This window comes from Muscardinus avellanarius (assembly GCF_963383645.1).
Source record: "Muscardinus avellanarius genome assembly, chromosome: 4".
Taxonomy (NCBI): domain Eukaryota; kingdom Metazoa; phylum Chordata; class Mammalia; order Rodentia; family Gliridae; genus Muscardinus; species Muscardinus avellanarius.
The window spans coordinates 130,677,078-130,703,888 of record NC_137789.1 but is presented as its reverse complement, the minus strand read 5'-3'; the positions used below and the strand labels follow the sequence as shown (position 1 = coordinate 130,703,888).

Below are 26,811 nucleotides of genomic sequence, written 5' to 3'. Positions count from 1 at the left end.
GTTTTCCTGGGAGGAGGTTGGGAGGGGCCCAGGGCTTCTGTCCAGTGGGCCCGGGCAAGGGCAGCCTGGGTGGAGGGATGCACTGGGGCTCCAAGCACTGCCCCTGGCTCACACTGAGCATGTCTGGAGCCCTACCCGGGAGCTGTTGGGCTATCTTCATGGCTGTCACACCCAGGAGCACGGGTGGGGAAGCAGATGGCCAGGACATCAGATTGGGTAGACCTCTTGGCACATGTTCACAGTGTTACAGAGATTCCCAAGTTTATGGGCTTCCCAATCCCTTTCCAGAAAACACCAACATTCAGCACCCCCCAGGGTGCTTTCATGGCCCCTAATTTTTAATCCAATACCTCCCAGTTGCACCTGAGATGACTGCTACCCTCTGGATCATTCCTTGGGAATAGTGTCACCAACTCTGGGAATCTATGAAACATCAAAGAATTTGACCCGGCCTTGCATCTCACCCCACAGTCACCTGAGGACATCCCTAGAACTAGCACCTCACTTTCTTCTGAAAGGAGATGAGCCAGGGCCATCTTCTCCTCCAGGCTCACTACCATGGGTACAAGAACCTTGTGCATACTCCAGACACCCCAGATTCAGGGCAAAAGAACCAGCCTCCAAAATGTGGGGCAGCCATGGTCCCTCCCCTCCGGCTGTGAGCTGGCTCCAGGGAGTGGCAAAGACATCCCAAGAGCCCATGCTGGGGATTAAGAGGGAGCCCCCAGCCACAGCCTGCGGGGGCACATCTGCCCTGCCATCTCCTAGGACTGCAGTGGACTTGTAGACTCATAGATGCCCCATCCAATGGCTTCTGCACTTCAGCTCTGGAATCCCTTGCTCCACATGTTTCAGAATGTGTGTAAAATACATCAGCTGGGCATGGTGGCACCTGTAATCCTAATACTTAGGAGACGGAGACTGGAGGATTACAAATTCAAGGCCAGCCTCAGCAATTTAACAAGGTCATTTCAAAATTAAAAGGGCTGGAGGTGTAGCTCAGAGGTAAAACATTCCTGGATTCAATTCCTATACCAAATACATAAATAAATAGAATGGAATACATTGACGTGGAAATGCTCTGGTCAAAACAGAACAGACGGCCAGAGGCACACATCCACAGCTGCATTCACCCATACATTTTGTGACCCTCTCATTCAGCCCAACTCTCTGAGAGGGGAAGACCAACCCAAGGCCACCAGCCTAATCTCTGGCAGAAATAGCACCTTTAAGAAGCAAAGGAAATCAAAGATGAGAAACCAAGTGCTGTTGAAGTGTAGGGTCATCATCACCTCCACCATTTACATGATGCTCTCAGGCCATCTCACAGCACCACTGATCTGGGTGGTCTGCCAGGGAAGAATATACATAGGACTAAGAGTCTTGGCATCACAGGCCGTGTGGACCAAACACAGAATTTGGACCCTGGAGACAACGAGAGGCCGAGGGCTACCGCCCAAGGGCTGTGCATCCTTGGACCTCACTCAGCTTCAGTTTTATTTTCTAGAAAAATGCCTTAGCAGCCAGGCATGTACCTGGGAGGCTGAGACAGGAGGATTGCAGGTTCACAGCCAGCCACCGTATTTTAGTGAGACCCTGTTTCAAAATGAGAATTAAAATAAGGTGGGGGGGGGGCTAATTCAGAGGTAAAATGTTCCTGGGTTCCATCCCTAGTACCACAAAGAAAGTAAAGAGAAAAAAAAGGAAGAAGGAAAGAAGGAGAAAAAAAAATGCCTTAGCTATTTTCTTTCAGGGATTGTTTGGGACTCAAGCAAGTCAACACAAATACTTTCAACCAGACGGGGCACCCTGAATAGTCTTCCGAGGCAGAGCCCATAAAGAACAGAGTCCTAAGGCAAGGCACTTCCTGGCCCCCAGGGCTGGAGCCAGCTGCTGACGGTGCTGGAACCCAAGCGTTCTGTCTCCCCTGCCCAGACCCGCTGCAGAGGTAACATTGTGCCCTTGGTGCTCGGCCGGCCCTCAGACACACTTTGTCAAGGCGTCCAAGGTGCGACCTTCCATCACTCGATGCTGACTCAGCCCCCCTGTCCCCATGAGCCCATCTTTCCTTTCACACACCGTGGGTGCCAGAAGGCGCCCAGCCAACTGCTCCACATCCCCCAAACTTCTCTGGCTTTTGCATCTTGGAGACAAAGGAGAGGACCAGAATGGATCTATTTCAGTAAAGAAAGAAGTGATTTCTCCCAAGACCTGGGCGAGTTCTTTCTGCCCTTCCCAGGTATTCTCCGCCAGCATCTGAACTTCTCTCAAGATGGATGCCCGGGCAAGCAGCCGGGACCCCGAGATGGCCCCCAGCTGGGTCTTTGGAGAGCCTGGAAGCTGGTGTTCCCGGGAGGCGGAGGCCTTCACACAGTCGTGGCCAGGCTGCCTGGGGGTGACCTTGGGCACTCAGGATGGAAAGGTGATGGGAAGAAATGGACCATGGGAGCCCTGAGCCCTGAGGACTCAGGCCTGAGCTGTGAGGTTTCACTCTTCAGTCACTCCTCAGATATTTACTGAGCACCTACTGTGTGCTAGGTACGGAGAACAAAATGGACAGAAGTTCTGTCCTCCAGAGCTGAAGTTCTCACGGAACAGACAGGGGAGGAATTGATGAGCAAGCAGGTGGAGAGCAGGCAGTAGGCGGTGTGGGGAAGAGCAGGCAAGGGAAGGAGGTATAAGGTGATTGCAGACTCGGGAGAGTGGTCAGGGAAGCTCACTGCAGAGGACAGAGGGCCTGGAGGCGGTGAGGAAGGGAGACAGCTGTGTGGACATCGGAGGAACAGCATCCCAACAGAGGGAACAGCAAGTAGAGTCCTGGAGGCAGACATGCCAGGGCTTCGGAGTAGCAGGGAGGCCTAAGTGCTGGCGTGAGAGAGGAGGTGCGAGGGGCAGCTTCATCGTTAATCGCTTATTCCTTAGAAAACGAGATCTGGCCAACCTGCATAGAACCTTAAACGTGTTCATATGCTCCCCGAGACACGCTAGCTTCTCAAGACTGTCGGCAAGGTGCATAGATTCCCGGGGGCTGGAGTGATCCAAGGGGTGGTGATAACCTCAGGTACCCTTGTGGGGCACTGAATAAAAACAAGGAGGCAGTGAAAGTGTTCGAGGTGGGGGCTGAGTAATTTTTTTCTGAAAAGGAAGTGGCAAGCTAATGAATTTGGGTATCTGTGACTAAATGTTCGTGCTTCCTGGCAGGAGAGAGCCATTTGAAACCTCAAGGACATGGCCTTCTGCTCTTCCAGGGCATTCACACAGGGCCCCTGGAAGAACAGCAAGGGCCTGGGCTTGTCCTAGCACCCAACACTGCATTGCCTTGGGAAGGGCACGCACCCTCTTTCTGCTTCAGTATCCCCGATGAACCTCACCGGTTGCCTCTTCTGTCAAATGGGTTAATAATACAGCCTGCCGAGCCATCCGACTTGATTGTTGTTAGATGTGAATTAGTAAGGTCATAAATGTGAGAGCTGCCTTTCACACTGAAAAGGCTAAGAGAAATGTCAAGAAGGTTCTTATTTTCTCCAGCCTGGTCTTTAGGAACGGGGCTGTCGCTGGCCACCCACTCCCCTCGGTTACCCTGTTTCTTGTACAGTGTCCCACATGGGTCCAGCTGACTCCCACCTCGCCTGGCTCCGGGCTGATTCAGGGCCCCTGAGGCCCCTGGGGGAGTCCCCTGGGGCCGAATCACTTGGCAGCGCATCTGAGTGGACTCCGTCCGAGGCCACTGCTCCAGTTGGGTGGGCCCAGCTGCTCCTCCCAACTTCCCCTCCCTGTCCCTCCTCCAGGTACAATGGCCCCAACCTGGTTCTGAAGTACAACCGGGCACAGAAGCGGCTAGTGAACATCGCAGTAGATGAGCGCAGCTCGCCCTACTATGCGCTGCGGGACCGGCAGGGGAATGCCATCGGGGTCACGGCCTGTGACATCGACGGGGATGGCCGGGAGGAGATCTACTTCCTCAACACCAATAACGCCTTCTCAGGTAAGCGCTGGCCGCAGCTCCTCCTGCCTCCACCTTCCTCCTGCTGACACCAATGCGGAGGCTTTGGGAACCCTGGCCCTGCCTCAGGCTCCTGTCGTTGGCTCCAAGACACACCCCACGGCCTTCAGGGCTTCCCGGTGTCCGCAGAGAACCCCCAGATGCCCCTTCTTCTCATGCCCTGGAGCCTGGAAGGAGGAGGGGCATGGACAGAGGGGACATGTCACACATCAGGCTGTGTGTCCTTGCCACCTCTGACCCGAGCAGCCCCTGTCCTCCTGCCGGCCATGGCCAGGCCCTCCTCCCCACCCACCAAGTTACTGCCGGGAGGTGATGGGGATACAGTCTTGAGGAAGACCGACTGTGAGTTCAGGGGCCTTTGCCAGAGCCTCTCAAGCTGCAGGGTGCCTCTGAATCGCTGGGTGTCTGGTGTAAATGCAGGCCCGAAACCTGCAGTCCGATGCACACCCTGGCCACCGGGACGCTGCTGGTCTGGGACCACGCTCTGAATAGCAAGATTCTACACACTGAAGAATGGACGAGAAGGCTGAATGATAGTGACGATAATAACAGCTCATACTTGAGAAGCACCTACTGTGTGCCAGGCCCCAATCTCAGCTCTTACTGGTTTTATGTGAGCCCCATCACAAGTCAGGGGTCCTGGTTTATAGTTGAGGAAACTGAGGCACGAAGAGTTTACCCAGCTTGCCCAAGACCTCACAGTGTGTAAGACCCAGGATTTAAATGCAAGGGTCTGACTCCAGATTCATTCTTTGAATCAAGACTCTGTACTTGATCCTGTGTTGTCAGCTAGCAGAGGGCCTGGCTGGCGGTGGGAGCTCGGTGTTTTATGACTTGGGGCCTGTGTGCCTGGGACTGCAGATCGAGGTGGCTTCGTACCCCTGACTCTCACGTTTTTCTCAGGCCTGCCTCTGGCCCATTAGGATGAAGTCCAGCTCCGTGGGGCTCTAACATCTGTGGGGAAGCCCTGGGACATAGCACGCCCCTGACGGAGGCAGGTTGAACAGACTGGAGTCCTCCAAACGGCAGCAGATTCTAAGGCTCTGGATGCTGCCCTACAGTCTGACCTGTGCGAGCACAGCCCTGGGCCCTCTCAGCTCCTGGCAGCTCTTGTTGCTTCGTTATGGGGACCCCCTTACCCTACACACACTGGCTTTCCCCTGAGCCATGACGCCACCCCTCCTGGCCGTGGAGTCCAAGCTGGGATCCAGCCCTGGGCGGCCCGCCGTTGAGCTCCGCTAGTTGCATGAATGGGAGGGGAAGAGGTTGGGGCCCGTGCCAAGGGCAGGGGTAGGCGGTGCTGGCTGGCTGGCAGCCAGCCTTGTGCAGCCAAGAAACAATGAGCCACAGCCCCGAGTGGTGTTTTATGGGTTTTCATCTCATCTTGCCACCAAGTGATGCCTGAGAGATGGTAATTATCCCTACACAAATATCAGGGCATGATTACCCAGCTGGATTTACTGCCCTCTCTCCAGCCAAGCCAAGATTGGATTAGGACACAATTAATTGATGGGCAGATCAACCCTTTAATGTGGGGCAAGGTCAGAAGAGAGCAACATCAAGGGGCCTTTAGAAAGGGTAAGCCCCCAAAGGCTCTGGGAGGACAGGAAACAGGAGCCAGGACGACTGTAGAAGGGCGGTTCTGGGTGGGCTCAGCAGGCAGGATGCCAGAGGAAGGACCAGCTTGGCCCTGCTCACCAAGCACGGAGCCCCTGAATGAGACCCTAAGTTATGTGTGAGCTACAGTCCCTCCTGTGCTCTCAGAGGGTTGCACTGCAAATCCCACCCACCGCCCTGGTTCCTGGCCCTGGCCACCAGTTAGAGCTACCTGGGGAGTTTTCAACCATTCCAGCTGAGCTGCACCCCAGGCAGCACCATCCAGAGGCTGGAGGTAGGACCTAGTTATCAGACTGTAATGGCCTCTGCTGATTCTCACCTGCAGCCTAAGATGAGGACCACTGCCTCAGAATCGTATCAGCTCCATGAACAGCCCATCAGTACACTGCTAATGTTTTCACTCATCGAACAAACAACCTCTTGAGCACCGACTGTGTGCCAGGCACTGCTCTAGCACTAAGGGTGCTTTAGTGTGTAACATAGAAATCCTGTCCTGAAGTTCACGGTGTCCTGAAGTTTCCAGATCCCTGGACTCTAAGCTCCTGAAGGGAAATGCTTCTGCACTGGTCATCTCATTATCCCCAGTGACCCAAGCCAGACCTGGACTATCCTAAGAGCTCAGTTAAAATTGGATTAATAGGACCCAGAAAGAATAAACAGTGCTGAGCCATTGGGCCTGAGAGGAGATCTGCCAGAGAGGAAATAAAAGGAGGCCCAGAGAGGCTTGGGCTTCCCTGGGTGGAGGCTTACGCACTCTGGAAAGACTGGTGCTGGCCCCAAGGCTGGGGGAAGGACAACAGTGCCCTGCAACCTCGGCCCAGTCATGCACCTGCCGGTGACCTTCTGTGGGTTTGAGTTAATTTTTCAGTTGAGTGATTCAGTCGATTCACTGACAGCGTATAGGGCGTGAAGCCGGGTCAGCACTTCTTGGGTCTAGCTGGCACTGGGACAGCCATGGCCACCTGGGCCACTGTGGAGAATCCTGAGAGCTCCTCCAGGAGGCCCAGACAGCCCAGGCTTGGCATGGCCTTCCGGGACCCATGAAAGTGTTCCTCTCCCTTCTTCCAGCTAGCCTTGGGGCATCAGCACTCAAGGCCCTGGAAGAAGGTGAGACCCAGCAGTGTCCCAGGGGAGTGAGTTCACACAAACCCAGGATCTGCCCCTTCTTTGCTGGGTGACCTTGGACAAGATACTTGACCTCTCAGGAGAGGAGAAATCACGTCAGCGTCTACTCTCACCTTGCCCCAGTGGCCCCACCAACTGTCTGCCAAGTCTTCACCACCACCTCCTGGGCGACCCGGGGAGCCTTTCTAAACTTCTTTCCTCTACTTTTTCTTCCCCTATTTCTTTCAGACATGTGCACTCTTGCTGTTCCCCCTGCCTGAAATGCTTTTCCCACTGATTTTTCTCAGGGCTCGTTCCTCAGATAAGGTCTCCTGAGCCACTTACCTGCCATCATAGCCGATTCCTGCCTGGGCCCTTCACAGGCTCCCTTGTCCTCCAGCATTTCTCTCTGTCTGCAAGTGTGTTCTGTGTTTTTCTGTGGTCCTCTCTTCTGGAGTCCTAACTCCAATGGGGGTAGAAACATTGTCTTGTTCACTGCTGTCCTCAGGACTCAAAGAAACGTCTGGCACTATAAAGGCATACTTTTGAATGAGCAACCTGGTTAATGAATGAAAAGCACTTATTACCATACCTAGGGCTTAATAAGCACTCTCTAACAATAATAATCATTGTTAAATTCCGTGGCCGGGCCCATGGGAAAGAGATCAAAAAAGAAAAAAAGAACCAGCCAGGTGTGGTGATGCATGCCTGTAGTCCCAGTACTTAGGAAGCTGAGACAGGAGGGTGGCAGATTCAAGGCCAGCCTCAGCAACTTAGCCAGACCCTTAGCAATTTAGTGAGATCTTGTTTCCAAAATACAAACATAAAAAGAATGGTGAGTGTAGCTCAGAGGTAGAATGCCTCTGGGTTCACTCCCCAGAAATAATTAATTAATTAATTAATTAAAAATTTAAAAAGAAAGAAAGAAACAAGAGTACCTTAGTGTAAAGAAAACACTGCACAGACCAAGGTAGAAAGCAGGCAAGAATTGTATAACCTCACATAGGAAGGCCACTTGCGTCTTACTTGGCCTGAAACCTGCAGGCCAGGGTGTCTCAGGCAGTGCCACTCTGTGCCACCCAGGCAGGAGTGTGCAGGGCAAAGGGGATGAGAGGCAGGTGCCAGCACCTCCCGCCACCAGGACCCAGGATGCCCCGAAGCTCCCCTGTGGTCCAGCACAGATCCACCCAGCCACTCCACCGCGTGGCCCGCAGAGTCCCGCACAGTGACTGGCCTGGGTCGCAGGAGCTTGGGTAGGGAATAAGTCAGTGTGAACTGTGAAAGCCCGCCACTTACTTATTTTTTCTCTCTCAATTCAACAAAATGGTCACTGGACAGCTGCTCTGTACCCTCGTATTTAAGATCTTCATTGTTAACAATACACATACGTCTCCCTCCTTCCCGCACAAACAGAATCATGCCCTAGTCACAGTTCTGCTTTTTTGCGTTTTCAATACATTTGGGGCATTATTCCATGGCAATTCTTTTTATGGCTGTATAGTACTTCGCTGTATAGATTTGCCATTAATTTAATTGGTCTTCTGTGGGTAAACATTTAGATTGCTTTCAATCCTTCCAAAGAACGCCACCAAAGGAATAAGCTCGTACAATATGCCATTTCCCCCGACTGCAGGTAAATTTGTAAGATAAGTTTATAGAAACAGAGTGGCTGCGTCAACGGAATATACATGCATAGGTCTGATAGATGTGCCAAATTGCCGTCCCTAGGGACAGTTCTCATTACACTCCCATCAGCCATGTCTCCGAGCGAGCACTTTCCAGCACTAACACAATGTTTTATCCATTTTTTGTTGGATTTGCCAATCTGATAGGGAAAAATTGATTTTCAAGTGTAGTTTTAATTTTCATTTTTCTTAAATGAGTGAAATCGAGAATACTTTTATATATTTGAATCTCTTGTCTGCTCATAGCCCTGGCCCATTTTTTTTTCCTATTGATTATTGGTCTTTTTCTTATTGATTTGTAACACCTCTTTATAAATTAGGGAAATTGGCCCTTGTCTGAAATCCAAGTTGCAGAGAGTTTTGCCATGTTTGTCATTTTTTTCTTTTGCCTTTGTGCATGGTGGGCTTTGTACTGTGGAAAACTTTCATTTTTATGGACTTGGATTTATGACTCTTTTCTTTTACGGCTGCCGGGTTGTGTGTCATACCTACAGAGACCTTCCACAAGGGCTCTTGTAGGCTTGTGGAGAGGAGAGGAGGTGTCAGTCACAGTGCTAGCGAGAAGAAAGGGGATTTGGGCGGCCTGCGCTTCCAGCCTCTTCTGCCCACACACCAGCTGAGCCATCTGCTCTGGAGAGAAGTGCCTCTGTCCTGAGCCCCTTCACCCAGCCCTCTCCAATGGCTGCAGAGGCTCCGCCTCGCCGCTCAGTCTGATGCGGGCTGGCAGCTCTGGAGCTCATAAACATGTAGCCTCTCAGCCCCATCCCAGACCTCCGGGATCTGAATTCATGTTCTAACCTCGAGAGCTTCCTGCATGCAGTAATCAGCTGTGCTGCCCCAAGTCTCCACCTTCTTATCCTAGAATTCCCCCGGCCCTAGAAGGGACCCGGGGGTCTCCTGATCTCCCCAGCCAGGCTTTGCTTGGATATAGAGTCTTGGTTTTCAGCTCTCCCAGCACTTCCTCGCTTGGAGAGATGCGCTGGGGAGCTGCTCAGGCTCCCGCCCTGCTCTTCCTCACTGTGCCCGGTGCATGGGACCGATGATCTCCAAGGACTGAGGGTGGTGACGCTGTTTCCTGAAGGGCAGGGGCCCCAGAGACTGTTGCCTGCGTCATAATAAAGGATGAGCTTCTGTGGGGGCCTCCCACTTCCCCCCACCAGCTGCCCCAGCTCTCTAGCACTGGGTAAGGGGCTCTGCGCATGGGACCACCGTGCAAGGCTCAGGAAACCTTGGACAAGGGAGTCACCTCTGAGCCTGCAGTATCTCTGTGGGATGAAGACTCTGTGTTCCTGGTGTTTGATGCGGGAAGACCGGCAGGACTCCGCTTCACCCTGGGATGATATCAGGGACAAGGGGGGCCTGGGAGCCTAGGTTCATTCATCTTTAAAAACATTCTTTTCCTGAACTAGTTCTTTCTCCCCCTGGGGCCATCGCTGCTCTGCTGGTTTTCCATTGACTGAGTCTTGTAAAGCATTTTAAACTTAATGTCACCGCTGCCTCCTGGGATGTGGCTTACTGAGGAGCTGCCCAGTCGTGCCCTGGAATCCCCAAGAGGACGAGAGTGATGTTGTTTTGTTTATTAACCTTATAACATGCTTATCATAACACAGTGAACAGGTGGCCATTGTCATTATCCCATTTTACAGATAAGAAAAAGACAAGTGCAAAACTCGCCCTCCATCAGCCTAGGAAGCAATATTGCTAGCTGCCTCCTGACTCCAATGTTCAGCAGTAATTTCTCTAATCGCTCTGCCATAGAATGAGGTCAGAAGCTGAGGTGGAGGCCTGGCCACACACACCTGCTCACTCTTCTTTGCTCCCAGTTTCAGAACACAAGTGAAGTCACTCCGGGGGTCAACACACCCTGGAGGAGGAGGCACAGGCCCCTGATCCTTAGGAAGAGCCCCTGGTAGCCCTGCCTCCCCTCCCAGTGGCTCCCGGGCGCCCTCTGGGGGCAGAGATGGGTGTGTGGGGATGTAGGATGCTGATGGACACCACTGTCCAGACCACTCTAGTGGCCACAACTCCTGCTCTGCTCCTTCCCCTCCCACCTATGCCCCAAATGAGGCAGCCTAGGGATTGAGAGGACAGGCTGATCTCCCTTCCTCCTGACTCCAGCCTCGCCCCTCTGCAAGCCGCCATGTCCTGGCCAGCGGCCTCTTACATGTGCCTTTCTGGTGACCTTGTGACCACATCAGTGTCAAACTGTCTGAAGCCAAGCCCCTTTCAACACACACACACACACACACACACACACACACACACACACACACACACAGCAGCAGTCCAGCACCTCTGTTTGAATCCCCAGGCTGTGCACTCCCTCACCACCTAGCCAGTCCCTCTGCCCTCCCTGCCCCCTGTACCCAGAGCTTCCTCCTTATTCCCAAGGTGCCATGCAAATCAGGAGTGAGGTCCTACAGAAGAGGCCGCCCGCCAGCCCTCCCTCCACGCCAGTTCAGTCCTCTGCAAACCCTCCCTGCCACTCCCCAGCCAGAAGCCGCCAGGGCCAGGCCCTCAGGCCTGAGATGGCTGTCCCTGCTCTGCTCTGCTCTCCTCCACTGGCACACACCATCCTCTCTGGGCAAACTCAAGGGTCCCCTCTGGGCCTGTTTCTTGCCATCTTGCGTCCCTCGGTTGTAGACTGCAGGGCTCAGCACTGGCTTTGGAGGCAGAAAGATCTGGCTTTGAATCTGTCTCCACCGCTTACCAGTCCTGTGACCTTGGGAAATGCCTTAACCTCTCTACCCCTCAGTTTCTCTAAAGTAAATAGGATTATCTAAAATAAAATAGGATCCTCGTGCTTAGATGCGATAGTGGTGGGAAAACTAGAAGCAGCAGAAGGGAAGGAAGGGTGCTGCATGCACAGCCTGGCCGTACCGAGCATCACATACTCAGGAGTTGCCGTTCCCCTGGCCCTTCAGGACAGTTCAGCGTGTCCTCACTCAGCCTGCTCCCAGAGCAGCAGCCACTCCCATCCTGACTCCATGAGGTCTCCCGGGTGTCATCCAATCCTGCCCCGCTGGTCTCTGCTGGGTCTTCAGCAAGTTCCCCAGCTCTTGTGTCTAAGACACTCCATGGGAAGCTCTGTGGCCACGTTAAGTAGGATTCACTTTACTACTGTCCCGGGGCACCTCCTCTGCCCACCATTAGTGTAACCAAGGGAGGGACAGGGACAGCACCTTCCCGTGGCCTGTGCAGCACCTGACCTGTGTGTGGCACGTGGCAGTGCAAGGTGCCCCGAGCCCGGCCCACCGAGCCTTCCCCCTGCCTACCAGCAGGAATTGGCAGTTCCACTGAACTCAGCCCTGCAGGGCTTCCTGAATGCCAGGATGCCAGGACCAGGGCAAGGATGGGAATGGCCAGAGGTGCCTCTCGGGGGCCAGTGACCCCCTCTCCCTGGATGCCCTCTGGCCTCTGCCTCTAAGTGTCTCTCCTGGGGCCCCTGAGAGAATCCCTCTGCACACCTAACAGCCTGTCCTCTCCCCAAGAGGCTGCCTCCCTGCCTCCGTGAGGGTCCCGGGCAGAGTGCACCACAAGCAGCCAGGAGGTGGTGTAGGTGCTGGCACAGTCCAGGGGCCAGGGCAGGCTGTTTATTGCCAGTGCCATCGACCCGCACAGCTCACTGTTTATCTGTCTTCCTGACACACCTAATTACCCAGGTTGCAGCTGCCAGCGCGTGTGCTCTTCCTAAATCACGGGCTCCCGTCCCTCCTGTCGTCCGGGCCTCGGGCCTCTGCCTACAGAAGGGCTGCCATTGATTTTGCCATTCCCATTTATGATCTACAAGGCTCTGCATCGCTGTTGCACATTTTACCTTAATTAGTTTATTCTTCTGGGCATCCCTAGTGAGCTTAGAAGCCAGGAGGCCGGCAACGGGGAGAGGCCAACAGCTCAGGCCCCCAACATCCCCTGGCCTCAAAGCCCAGCCTGCTCACCATCAGCACCCTGGGACAGCAATGCACTAAGAACAGTGCTGGCTCCACAGGGTGCTAAGTAGGTGGCCTTTAAAAAGGGGCTCCTTAGCTGGGCATGGTGGTGCACTCTTGTAATCCCAGCATTTGGGAGGCTGAGACTGGAGGATCCCGGTTCACAGACAGCCTCTGCTACTTAGTGAGGCCCTCTGCAACTTAGTGAGACCCTGTTTCAAAATAAAGAATAAAAATAGGGCAGGGGGTGTAGCTTGGAAGTCGAATGACCCTGGGTTCCATCCCCAGACCTGCAAAAAAAAAAAAATCTAAAAAGGGGCTCCTTGGCCACTGGGGTTCCCATCTGGGAAAGACTAAGCTCCATTTAAGTTAAGCAGGTAATGTATTGCAGGGCTTTATGTAGTACGTTAATGTACTGCAGGCCTTTTTTTTTTTTTTTTTTTTTTTGAAGATTTAAAGAAGTTTATTAGAAAGATAGAAATACAGAAAATAGAAATACAGCTCCATACCAGATTGGGATGGAGGGGTGACTCGAAATGAATACACCCTACTGCAGGACTTTTTAGAGTGTTACTAGACTGATGTCTCTTGAGAATCTCTAAGAGTTGGGCAAGAATAGTGTTTCCCAAACTCAGATGAAGATGAAACCCTTTCTCCAAGCAGCTCACAGAGACCAGGGCTCCACAGAGTGCACTCTGGGAAATGCTGGCTGGAGGGATTGGAGATGATGAGGCAGGCAGAGGGAGACAGAGTCCCTCTGGCCTACTGTCTCTTGGTGTTTAGCTGAGGCAGGAGCTCGGTGGCTTCAGACATTTCTCCCATGGAATCCAGAGGTGCTGGTCAGAGGTCAGCAGGCTCCAGCTGCCGGCAGCTGCTTCTCACCCTGGCCTCAGCTCTGGTGGAAGGTTGCCCAGGCGTTTCTGGAAGGGACCAGGCTAACTAGGGGGGTTTCCCCCTGTTGGTGAAGGTTGGAGACCCAGAAGCCTGCAGGGGCCATCTTTGTAGGCCCTTGGACATCTGGAAGTGATGACATCTGCCACCTTCTTCTGAAAGGCCAAAAGACCCAGAACGGGGCAGGCCATGTCCAAGTCCTTCTTCATGGTCCTGAAATCCAAACCACCCTGGCAGCCTCAAGTGCTTTTTTAAAGTTCATGGGAAATTCACAGGATTGCAAAACCTGGCCTGAGTGCATGTGAACTACTCATAAGCTTTATTTATTTACTCCATTTACTGTGAATATTCATGTTTTACTGCAAAAATATTAATGTGTTTAATTATGGGGTGCCGCCCAGTCCCTGCTGGGGGTGTTAAATAATCAACAGTATGTACACTGTGTTACCTTTCTAAAGCACAAAGGAAAAATCTAAAGTCCTAGATGCATTTGGCCCCCAAGGTTTCCATGAGAGGCCATGGACCCACAGGGGTGTGTGGCGCTATTACTGAGCCCTTCCCCTGCCCTGTCACCTGGCCGGACTGGGACCAGGGCTTGGTGTGTGTGTTCTCACGTGATTCCCATGGTGACACAGTGAGCCAGGCACAGCTGTTACCCATGACCCTCAGATGAGGAAACTGAGGCCAGAAGAGGATGAGGAACTTACCAGTGCCTCAGTTTCCCCCATGGGCATCACTCCCATACTACAGCAGTTCTGTGCAGACCTGCAGCTGGGGCTCCCCAGAAGCCTCTACCAATGACACTCCAGGGCTGGGGGCCCCTGGCCTCAGCCCCAAATGAGCCTCGAGACGTCTCCCCTGAAACAATGTTGATACACCGCTCTTACCTACACCTGGCACTCACCAGCTCACACTTGAAGTCACTCACACTCATCCACCTGCTTCCCCACACTCACTCACACGCATCCCTGCTCTCCCAACTCATCCTCATCCTCACACACGCTCAGTCCCACACTCAGACTCATTCCCACCCCATGCACTTGTTCTCTTACACACTCTTACACACTTGTACACCCTCAGCCATACATTCTCATGTTCTCACACCCACACTGACTCCCATTCTTGAACACTCACATTAACACACCTATTCTCATATTCACCTCACACCTATTCACTCCCACTAGCAGACTCTTACCCTTGCACACTTCCCTGTTATTGCTCTCACACACTGACACACACACACCCTCAGCCACACACGCTCACGCACATACATCCACACTCTGGCTCTCACCCAACCCCTGCAGTGCGGAGCTGGTGTCTCTGAAGGACCTTGGAGAGTAGCCTGTCTATAAAATGGGAAAAGTCATTTCTATCTAATAATAGCTACCATCCTGGGGGGCACCGCGCCAAGCCTTTAATGTGCACCATCTCGTTTGTTCCTCACAATAAACTTGAATGTAGTTACTCTTGCCACCCCTGTTTACAAAAAACAAAACCAAGCTCGGAGAGGCTAAGCAACTTGTCCCAAGTCTAGAACCCACAAGTAGAACTGAGACCGGAACTTGGGCCCCTTCATTTTAAACCCCAAGTTCATAACCACTGTTCCATGCTGTCTCCCTTAGCCCACGCTCATGACCTTTCCCCCAGCCAACCAGAAAGCCACGTTCACAACTGAAAACGTCTGAGCACCCCCTAACAGGGGCCTCACCTGATGGAGGTCTTCCTTGCAGGCGACCACCTAACTGTGGTCCTGGCCACCTTGCACCAGGTACCAGGAAACATACCCAAAGGCTGGAACCCGTCCTCTGGGCTGCTGTGCACACAGCCCTCCTTTCCTCTTCTCTCTAGGGGTGGCCACATACACGGACAAGTTGTTCAAGTTCCGCAATAACCGGTGGGAAGACATCCTGAGCGACGAGGTCAATGTGGCCCGTGGCGTGGCCAGCCTCTTTGCCGGACGCTCCGTGGCCTGTGTGGACAGGACGGTGAGTGCGAGGCGGGAGGTCTGGGAGGGCGTGAGAGCAGGAGGGGAGCCAGCAGGGGCACGGCTAAGGTAACTGAGGTTGCAGGATGGGTCCCTCGTACCTTTCATAACCCTCTCCCATGTGGCCCTCCAGCCACCTGCGAGGAAGCAGCCAGGGCGTTATCACATCCAGTGTCCCCTCGAGGGGCCAGAGCCCCAGCTTGGAGCAGGGACTTACCTAGGGATACAGAATAGATTAGAGGTATAGCTAAGACATGTAGCAAACTCTTCTAACCCTCATGTTACATCTTGTTTTCATTCTTTCGTTCTTTCAACTAGCATGCATTGTGCTTCCTTCCTGTGTGCCAGGCACGGGACCAGGGACCCCTGGTAAAATATTTGTGGAGCAGTTCATCAGTGGGCGAGTGCAGGGCTGCTTGAATGTCTCCACCAACGTCCCCTCACCCTGCTACTCTCCCTTACTCAGAGGTGCTCATCCCCATGGCTGGCCGAAGCCGAGGGCCAGGAGCAGCTGCAGCCATCGCCCTGCATGGGGAGCAGCCGTCCGCCAGGCTGGGTCCCCGCGGGCCCAGCCAGAGCTGGAGGCTGGCTGTGGAGGTGATTTATCCCTCCTGTCACCTGCTCCCCTGCCACCCACCTCCTGGGCTTTGTAAACAGTCGGTGAATCAGGGGCCCAGCTGCTGCCTGCTTCCACCAAGCATCTCTGGCCCCCGTTGTGGGGCAGGGGCGAGGGGCCGGGCTCACTTCGGATTGAGGTGGCACCGAGGGGATTGGGGATTCAGCGTGAATCTTCACAGCAGGGGCCTCCAGGACTTGGGAGAAGGCAGGTGCCAGGTATAAATATTTATTTCTTAACAAGCTGGTGCTGAGCAGAGAAGCCAAGCTGGGCTGTGAAGCCACATTTAGCCCTGACCTGAATCTGTGCCACCTGGACTCCTGCCTGGTGGGAGGGGATAGTGAGGCAGCTCTGAACAGCCCCGAGAGTGGGAAGGGGCGAAGGGTGCCGGGCCTGGTCCCCGCCAGAGCCTCTTCCCTGGCTTCCCCAGCCTTCCTGTCTCCCTGGGTCAAGACCAAGGCTTCCCGCACTCGCTGATGTGGGGAACTTCTCCGAGAACTGGAGGGAGGGCTTGAAGGCTAATCGTGAAGAGATGTGCTCTTTGTCCTAATGAGGTCTTCTGCACACCCACACACTTAACCGCAGGACAAAGGCACCGTGTGAAATGCAAAAGAAAAAGAAAAGGTGCCTGGCACACCTCGCAGCTCTGCGGGCAGGCATCCAGAAATTGCCTGCTCCCTGGTCAGTCCCAGCCTCCAGCGTCCCAAGCCACAGACGCTAGGGAGAGCCCTGCAGGGCCTGCCACCAGGAGAGAAGTTGCCTTCCTCCAGCCACCACCTGGGCCATCCCTGGGGCCTGGGAGCCCTGCGAGAGGAGTGAGGAGAGACTGAGGCCCATGCCGCAGCTGAGAGAGGAATGCCACGAGGCTAGAATGCCAGAGCAATGATCACCATGAGAACTGCTCGGAAATATCCCTCCAGCCGCACACCAAGCCCTGTGCTAAGTGGTGGGCAGGCCTCATCTCCCAAGCCTTCCTGTCCTCATCTTAGAGTCCCTACAAGCCTAGGTTGTAGGTCTTGCTTCCCAGGCTTACTGCTCTACTTCCCCCTCTTCAGAAAAACATACATTGAGCCAGGCGTGGTGGCACACGCTTGTAATCCCAGTACTCAGGAGGCTGAGACAGGAGGATTGCATGTTCGTGGCCAGCCTCAGCTACTCAGTGAGGCTCTCCGCAACTTAGTGAGGCCCTGTTTCCAAATAAAGAAGAAAAAATAGGGCTGGGGGTGTATCTTGGAGGTAGAGTGACCCTGGGTTCTACCCCAGTACCACAAATAAATAAATAACTCAGCACCCTCTGGGTGCTTCCACTGTCCCCTTATTTTTATTTAATGCCCCCAATTGCACCTGAGGCTACTACTCCCTGCCACCCTGGCATGGATCTAATGACTCTCAGAGGCAGTCTCTCTCCGTTTGGGAATCTATAACACAAGCTCTCATTATGCCATTTTATAGACATGGAAATTATGGCTGAGGAATTAAGCAAGCTGACCTCGGTCACACAGTAAGGGCAACGACATCAGATGCAAGTTTCTGGCCACAGGTTTGATTCCAGCTCCCCAGCCATCTTCCCTTAACCCCAGCTCCTGGCTTTTGGTCTGTCTACCTACCGAGTTAGTGGTTGTCAAAGTGTGGTCCACAGACCAGCGGCATCAGCACAGCTATAAATGAAAACTCCCAGCCCCCACCTCCCCCGCCTTCCAGACCTCCTGAATCAGGAACTGGAGGTGAGGCCGAGGATCTGGGGGTCCCCAGCCCCGCAGGTGGGGCATACGCAGGTGTGAGCGCAAGTGCACTAGACCCTCAGCCCCCACGAGCCAAGCTGTCTCCTCCTTCTCCCCTCCCACTGTTCCTTCATTCCTGGCCCCAAACCTGGAACACCTGCCTGTCCCCTGTCCTCAGCTGCCTCATCACTCACCCACCTTTCTGGACCCAGCTCAAAGCCCATCTCGTACAAGAAGCGTTCCCTGGTCGGTAATGATTATGCCTCATGTTTATATAGCATTTTTATCTTTTCAAAGACCTTTCACATACGTTATCTCATTTCATCTTCTCAACAGCCCTGCCAGGAAGCAGGTAGCCATTTAGCATGTGCAGAGATGCAGCCTGCAGATGGGAAGGGTCATGCCCAAGGACATGGAGCCAATTAGGGGCTGAGGATGGACCAAGACCAGGTTAATAGTCCTAGACCAGTGGTTCTCAAATCGAGGTTGCTAGACCAGCAGCATCGACTTCACCTGGGAACCTGTTAGAAATGCACTTTTTTTTTTTTTTTTTGCAGCACTAGGGATTGAACCCAAGGGCATTTTACCTCCAAGCTACTGCCCCCAACCCAATTTTTTTTATTCTTTACTTTGAAACAAGTTCTCACTAAGTTGTGGAGGGCCTCACTAAGTTAGCTGAGGCTGGCTGCGAATCTGAGATCCTCCTGTCTCAGTCTCCCAAGTATTGGGATTACAAGCGTGCACCACCACACCTGGCTAGAAATGCATATTTTAGGGCCCACACCAGACCTCTTAAGTCAGAAATTCTAAGGACAGGGAACAGCGTCTCTGTTTTAGAAAGTCCTTCAGGTGATTTGGATATAGGCTAAGAACACTGGCCCTAGATCCAAACATCTTCCTTGCTCTAGAGCCACCTCACCCTCTTAGAATTAGTGCGGTCAAGTGCACAGGAGAATTTCTTCAGTCTCCTAATGCTATAACACATCTATGTTTATTCGTTTTATTACACCAATAAATTGAAGTAAGGAACTAGGTGAAACTGAATTTTATAAATCTCCTAATTTATAACAGAGTACATTTCAGTCCATTTGGGTTTAATTGCACATTTGTTGATGAGCTTGCTAACAGCTGGTGGGGTTAGGAATGGGTCGTAATAGTGACTTCCCCATTCGGCCCCCTTCATCTGCTCTGCTTCCAATCCTTCCACACACACATATGAAACTTCTGCTGGGAGTGAGTGAGAACCTCTCAAAGCGCTCCCTTCATCAAGAAGACATGTTTGAAAGCAGTGTGTCTCAGCTTCAGCTTCGCCTGGGCGCCATGTGGGGTCTTGTTAAAATTCAAAAAAATTTTTTTCTTTTTTGGTGGTGGAGATTGAACTCAGAGGCAGTCTGCCTCCAAGCTACACCCAGCCCTGTTTTATATTTTATTTGGAAACAGGGTCTCGCTAAGTTACTAAGAGCCTCACTAAGTTGCTGAGGCTGGCCTTAAACCTGTAAACCTCTCACAAGTACTAGGGTTACAGGTGGGGCCACCACACCTGGCTTTAAAATGCAAATTCTGATTGAGCAGGTCTGGGATGGGTCCCAAGATATCACTAATGCTGGTCCAGGGACCACTCTGACCAATAAGACTTGTAAAATAATAATAATAGATTCCCAATTAGCAGAGTAGAGAGTCAGACAACCAAAGCAGAGGGCAGTGAAGTCTTTAGGGAGCCCCTTTACTACCACACCAGCATCCTACTTGATACTTCCTGTCCTGCCCTTTTCTTTTCTTTTTTCTTTTCTTTTTCTTTTTCTTTTCCTTTCTCTTTCTTTCTTTCTTTCTTTTAGCAGAACTGAGGATTGAACCCAGGGGCATTTTACCTCCTAGCTACACCCCCAGCCCTATTTGTTATTCTTTATTTTGAAACAGTGTCTCACTGAGTTGCAGAGGCCCTCACTAAGTAGCTGAGGGTGGCTGTGAACTTGAGATCCTCCAGCTTCAGCCTCCCAAGTACAGGGATCACAAGCGTGCGCCACCACGCCCGGCCCTGCTCTGCATTTTACATTCCAGCAGCATTGAGCTATTTGTGCTTTCCCTGCATACATCCTTCTCCTTCTCATCTCTGCCTGGAAGCTTCTTTCCCCTCCACTTCACCTGGCTGAGGCTCCTCATGGAAAACCTCGTCTGAACTTCCTATAGCGAGGTGACTGCCTGGGAATCAGGAGCACCACTCCTGACGCCCAGGACATTCTGCACATGGTCTCTGCCGTGCACCTGTATGACCACGGACGCCTCTCCACCCCCCCCCAGAGACCCCAGGCTTCTTCCCTGTCTTCAACCCTCACCCACCAGTCACACAGACTCAAGTGGCTCTTACTCAGCTTGCCCAAAGAAAATGGTCCCTAAGAAGTTATAAAGCCAGTGAGCATTAGGTGGGCCACGGGTTCTCACAATGCCATTGGATAAGAGTGGACACAATCAGAGAGGGCTGAGAAGCGGCGTGACGGCACAGTCCTATGGCCTTGGGAACAGCTCTTTCTCGTGTCCCTTGTTGTTTATGGCTTGCCTTTCAAACTAGACTCTAGGCCACCTAAGAACAGGGGCTTTTTCTCCGGCACATTTATCATAGAGCACCTTGCACATAATTGGAGCTCAAGAAATGCTGGCTGGAGGGAAGTAATGAAAAGGATGAGAGGAAAACTAGAAAACGGATTCAGAAATTGTGTGGATCTCTGGGGAAGAAGGAAGCATCCATTGAAGAAATAACACCATTATAATAACAGGCTGAAAGACTTTTATCAGCAATGCTTTGGACTACAGAAGAGAATGGAAGAGAGCAGAGAGGACCTGGTGCCAGGGCTTCTCTTGGATGCAGGGGGGTGGGGGTGGATTGAGACAGTATTATAAAGACAGAGACAATAAAATATTTCTTTCTGCTAATATGGGGAGAGGGGATGGAAGAGGGAAGGAAGACTCCTGCAAATCTGTGCTCCTCCTGCCAATGAAATGGAGGAATGAAGAAGAGGATGGGGAGGAGGAGAGGGAGACGACGGCTCTGGAATTTGCTTGTCATCTTGGTTGGAGTGGGTTTGAATGGGGAGAGAGAGAGAGACAGAATAATGGGAATTGGTAGATCAATCAATCAGCAAATATTTATTGAGCAGCTACCCTGGCTGGCAGCTGGAGAGAGCGCAGCTGGAGGGAGGCACATTAGAAAATTGTCTATAAAAAGGTGGCTGTGGGGGAGAGGGAGGGATGTGTTCTTCTGGAACAGGATGGAAAGAGGAGGGCTGCTTTGTTGTCTGACTTGGGATGGGGGGGGTAATCATTCACATTGCAGCCTTTGTGAAAAGCCCCCTGAGTCTTTGGTGTACACAGCCCGCAAGGCCATAGACCTGGACAGAAACCCAACAGGCTCCTGGGTGGGAGGTGATTTCTGGGGAAAGCCTTCTCATCCGTATCCTCCCCTCTTCCTTAGGGCTCCGGACGCTACTCTATCTATATTGCCAATTATGCCTACGGTAATGTAGGACCTGATGCCCTCATTGAGATGGACCCCGAGGCCAGCGACCTCTCCCGGGGCATTCTGGCGCTCAGAGATGTGGCTGCTGAGGCTGGGGTCAGCAAATACACAGGTACGCCAAGGGACCCAGAGACTGTGAGAGGAGAGCCCGGGCCCAGGGCTCTCAAACCAGAGGCCACGAGCACAGGCAGGCCCCAAGGCGGGAAGGAGGCTGTATTCCACCCCACCACCTACAAAAGGCTCTTCCAACACTATCTCTCCCAGGGTGGGTGAGACATCTGGCAGGTGTGACATTTGGGGGTCCAATCGAGGCACCATTGCTTGCCAGAAAGTGGGGTGAGAACACCACCACATCCTCCTGCCCCTGGAAACTCAGGCCCCATTCCCTGCAGTAACCCCAATGTCGGGTGAGCAAGTTCTGGAGGAGAAAACGGACAGATCACAAAAGCCAAGATTTAAGGCATTCTTTATTGCCAAACAGCAAATGAAATTATTTACTCACACATAAGCGGCCAGGAATGGAGTGCTAAATCCCTAAGCTTCAGCTGGGTCCCGTCTTGGATAACTGAGCTCAAAGAATTGTGTTCTTGTTCCAGAACCTCTCCAGCACTTTTTTTTTGAAGGCATGCTCCCCCTTCATCTCTCTGGCTGGGGGACCTATTGTCAGAGTCTCTGACAGGGAGATCTTTCTAGGGAAGGCTGTTTTTCTAATTCCGGCACGGCTGCTGACTAAACTCTGATAATCTGCCAATAGACTGCTGATGGCAGAGCTATCCAGTTCCTGTTTGGGATGCCAAAAATCAGGAAGCCAGGGCTGAGCGCAACAACCTCGCACGTGAACAGCAGCCCGGCTCACACCGCCCTGCCCTGGGACACGGACATTCTCTTGCCAGTTAACCTTCCCCCAAATGTCCACTCCCAACTTGTACTTCAGAGACTTCTAAGCTGCACTAAGCCCGAATCCGAATCCTGAGGCTGGAAGGATACTTGAGGGTCCATTTAGGACTTCCTCTTGCCTCCAGACACCTGGCAGGTGGCAAAACCTCAAAGTCCTACCCAGAAAACGTTGTCCCCACCTCCCTGGAGTTTATGATGCCCTCCTCTAGCCAACTTTCCACCTCGGTGAGAGGCTGAGATTAATGGTGACCTGTCTGACAAAGTTTGTGGGGACAAATGGCTAGACAATAAACTAGTTTACACAGCTCAAGCCCCATCAAAGTGCCAGAGAGCTCCGCGTGAATGTACCGCGGAGAGGCTGAGTGTCAGTGATAAACCACGTTTTCTTGGGAAAAGGAACGAACATGCAGGCGCTTCCGCCCAGATTGGTACGGTCAATTTTGCTGAGTAGTTCCCAGGTCTGGGCAATTAAGCGCCTTGGTCTTGCAGGAGGAGGGAGGTGGGCCGGGGGGCGGGGCGAAGCACTGGAAAATGATGAGCTGGAAGAGACCTGAGGACCAGGAGCGGGCTGCGCACGGAGTGGAAGAATTCGGAAGGTTTGAGCATGAAGGGGGCCTTGTTCCTGCTGGCTGGGCTGGCACGGAGCACAGGAGGGGAGAGGAGGGGGCCGAGCAGAGACAGCCGAGGAGTGAGGACGGGCGCCCGCCAACTGTGCTGGCTGTGCTAGAAGGATGGGGCAGCCCAAGGAGGGGGCAGCGGCTTCTGTGGAGGCATGGAGGAGGCTGGGGCAGCTGGCATGCCCAGAGGATGCATCAGAGCAGCTCCGCAGACTTCCAGAAGCCATTTGGCTGACAAGAACCTATTTGGCCCACCAAGTTACTATTCTGTCTGCCCGCCTTCCAGAGCCCACCCTTCCCCTGCCCGCCAAGTCCCCCAACACTACCCTGTATCTCCCCCTTGTTATTCAGCTAATGACACATGGACAGCTGGCTGGAAAACTAGCCCCGAGTGCCCCCTTGAGCCCCAGAAATGGACCCCAAATGTAAGGTCCGCCATGCTGAGCCCAGCCTGATGGCTGAGGCTCTGGGCAGGTGGCCAGTGCTCAGCACCAGGCTGGTGCCAGGCAGCCTGGGAAGCCAGGAGGGAAGCGGGCAGGGCCTGAGCTTGCCTCAGAGAGAGGCAAGCTGTGGCCAGCTGTGCACTCAGGGAGCTGAGGCTCCCACAGCTAGTCCACACAGCACCCATCTGTTAGAGAAAGCCTATGGTCTGGGAGAAACTTCCATGCCTCACAGAACAAACCAAGGTCCAGAGAGAAGGGACTCACTTGCCCAAGGTCACAGAGGATACTTGTAGAAAACTAGTACCTAGAACCTCATCGTCTGATACCTAACCTGCCATAACGGGCTGACCTTTCTGATGGCTGCCAGCTGAGGATCCTGCTCCACGTTGGTGAGTGGAAAAGGCCCCGCACCCACTGGGGATGTGGACCAGTCATTTCGCTCAGACCCCAGGTTGTTGGGGCTGAAGCAGCTGCCCAACTCGGAGTGCTCAGGGCAGCAGGAGAGGCCCGGCCTCCTCATGGGCCTCAGCGGGCAGGGTAGCTCTGCTCCTGCGCGGACTGTCCGGCTCCCAGAGGGGGAGGGGAGGTCTCCTAGCCAGACACTATTGATTCTGGCGGCCGCTGCTGCTCTGCTGGGTCACAGTGCCATCTAGTGGCTGCTACGCCCGCTCTCGGGGGACTCCAGGGCCCCTGGAGGGGGATGGCTCCACTGGTGTGCCCCGGAACAGTCTAAAGGCTGCTCCTCCATGTTCTGGCTCCCTAGGAACCCCAAGCTTCAACTTCTCCAACTGCTGGAGCCTCTTGGAGCCAGGACAGTGCTAGGAGCTGCCCTGCATGAGAACTGGGTTCCACCACCGCAGAGGACCTGGCACGGAACCAGAAGACGGGGGCTGCGGGAGCCAAGAGCCCTGCACTGCCTCTGTGGTCCAGTGACCTTGGCCAAGTCCCTCAGCCTCTCCCAGCACCTCGAATGAGCCAGGCCAGCAGAGCAGCTAGGAGACAGGTTCTGGAACAGTCTGTCCTGTGCAGATGGCACGCCACCAGGCCCTTCAGTCCAGGCTGCAGTGGGCAAATATTAACGCCTCCCGGCCAGGGTTTGCTCATGTGCACAATGCCAGTATTAGAAAGTGAATGGAGGGGAACACGGGGCCTGGCTGGCTCACAGCCTGGCACACAGGCGATGCCCACGGTGGGTGGCAAAATAGTCCCAGCCCCTGCCCTGGGGCTTCGACAGTGACGCCAGGGCCCTCTGCTGGCATTTCCTAGCCACACAGAGTGTCACTCTAAGCAGAGAGGACACTAAAGGAAGTAGGCCCATCCCTGCCCCAGGGGCATTCTGTGTCCTCTGCCTGACCTCCAGCCCAGGCACAACATGAGTACACACACACACACACACACACACACACACACACACACACACACGGTGCAATCCAGCTCTCTCTCCTCCTTCCCGCTGGACCCAGCCTCCCCCGGGCCTCCACTCCCGCCCCAGACTCCCTGCATCTTGGCCTCACCCATGGAGGGAGCATCTGCCCGCGCTGCAAGGTGGTGATTAAGGAAGCCTTAAAAGAAATTTGGAAAGAAAATGAAGGTGGATTTATGATGTCGGGTGGGGAGTTTTGCTGTTGGCTGGGAGCAGTGTGGAACAAAGCAGAGGGCAGCTCTGATTTATAGGAAGTCATTATTGGAGAAGACGAGAGGCCTGAGGCCCAGCTGAGGCCTTCTGGCGGATCCCCAGCAGCGGCACCACCACGGGCCCCGGGTGGGGGCTGAGGAGCCGCCCAGGTCCCCGGCTGGCACTGGCCTTTCTGCAGGAGCACAGCCAGGTCTGACAGACAGCACCAGGTGGAGCTGGAGTGACAGGCTCATCAGCCAGGGCCGAGACCCCGGGGAATGCAACCCAGGCCTGCCAGGGTCCCCAAAGCTCAGGTCTCAAAAGGGACCATTCCCCTGGGGTGTTAAATGCATCTGATAACTGTCAGGAAGGGATGTCATTTTTCTCTTAAAACAAACACAGATATGTTGTAGAATAGAAATGTAATGTTTGGATGTATCTCCTCCCAGCTAACAGAAGGAATTTTAAAAGAAATGTCAAGCCTGTGACTGGCCACTCTGAGCTATTACCCCAACATGCCAGTATAACTCCTCCATAGCCCTTGCTGAGAGGGGACTTCAGCGGAAACACGGGGGAAGCCGGCAGGGCAGATAACGTGTGGGTTTGAGTCGTGACCTGCTGCGTTGGCTATAGGACTGTGCCGCCACGGGCCTCGGTTTCCTCTCCTAGAGGATGGTGGCAATGGCAGGCGGGTGGGCAGACTAGAAGATGATGGTCAAAAGACACACATCTTGGGTAGAAAGAGGCATTCCCAAGGCCTGGTACCACACGGTGACAGCAGTCAATGACAATGTGCTATATTCTTGCAAACCCCCACGAGGATAGATTTTAAACGTTCTCACCACAGAAATGAGAAGTGCGCGAGGTGATACGTATGCTAATTCACTCCACTTAGCCGGTTCACGATGTATACATTTCTCAAAACATGTTCTACATAATAAATATGTACAACTTGTATTTCTCAGTTAAAAAAGAAAGTGGTGGTGAAGAAACACATCTCCAGGTGCCGGGCGACTGATGTGAGACTCGTGCATGCGATGCCCGGCACACAGGACAGAGCCACTGTGCTAGAGGAACCCTTCCTGCCACCCCCTTGCCCAGTCCTTGCCTCACACAGCTTCCTCCAGTCCCTTGCTGCTGGGAGGGGGTGCAACAAAGATGCCTCCCTCCTGCACCCTCATCTCCCACCCAGGGAACAATGGTGGAACCTGGCCCCATGCACCCTGCAGAGACAGGGCAGGAAGGGGAGGGCCAGAGCATCCCAGTCTAACCCCATCCCCATCCACAGCCGCACACTCCAGCCCTGCCCGGTGTCTGAAGGCTGGCTGAGGATATCAGCACCAACACAGGCTTACTCTGTTTAAGAATTTCCAGAAGCCGGGCGTGGTGGTGCATTTGAGAGGCCGAGACAGGATGATAGTGGTTTGAGGACAGCCTCAGCTACTTAGTGAGGCCCATTGCAACTCAGTGAAACCCTGTTTGAAAATAAAGAATAAAAAAATAGGGTTGGGGTGTAGCTCAGAGATGGAATGTCCCTGGGTTTCATACCCAGTATCACACACACACACACACACACACACACACACACACACACACAAAGGAAATTTGGGAGAGGAGACCCTGTTACCATCCTGCCCTTGACCCTCATACCTCCTTCTCTGGCACACTGCCCATTCCCATTTCATGCCTTCCAGTGTCTTGGCCCTCCTCTTTTACAACACATTGGATGTTCTTGGCAGCTGGTGGACCAGAACCATATTTCTATCAAGATTTCAGGAGATTAATGTCATAGGTCCAAGTTCTTTGGCTGACGGGCTTGCTTGTAGAGCCTCTGCAGGGTTGGGGGTGCAGGAAACAGCTCCCCACATCCTGTCCTGTGGTCCACCCTGGAGGATGCATTCATTGAAAAGTAAAGCTGGAAGGAGCTTTGGAGGTCTCTTGTTCCCCTGCCCATCTCTCAGGGTGGGGACTGAGGCCTGGAGGACACCCTTCCCAAGTTCCCGCAGCCAGAGAGGCTGAGGCCCAGCGACACTTGAGCGTCAGATGCAGCTTTGTTGCCTGGTCCTTAGACTCATGGTTTGGAGTAGTTCAGGAGCACATGCCCCGCTTCTTCCTCACCCCCGGCCCCAAGGACTGGCCCAGATGCAGTCTGAGAGATGAGCCCCCTGCGTCTGAGTC

At 53.4% G+C, this 26,811-nt stretch overlaps 1 protein-coding gene across 2 annotated transcripts in view; it reads left to right on the top strand.

Annotated features, from left to right (window-relative positions):
• The window catches only part of CRTAC1 (cartilage acidic protein 1), a gene marked incomplete at both ends in the record, with an annotated part of 149,462 nt that overhangs the window by 92,498 nt on the left and 30,153 nt on the right, over positions 1 to 26,811 (top strand). For both annotated transcript variants that reach the window (XM_080695085.1, XM_080695084.1), the window contains 3 exons: positions 3,789 to 3,985; positions 15,078 to 15,214; positions 21,017 to 21,173. In XM_080695085.1, coding sequence (XP_080551211.1) covers positions 3,789 to 3,985; positions 15,078 to 15,214; positions 21,017 to 21,173 — 491 coding nt within the window. The remainder of the gene's footprint in view (positions 1 to 3,788; positions 3,986 to 15,077; positions 15,215 to 21,016; positions 21,174 to 26,811) is intronic.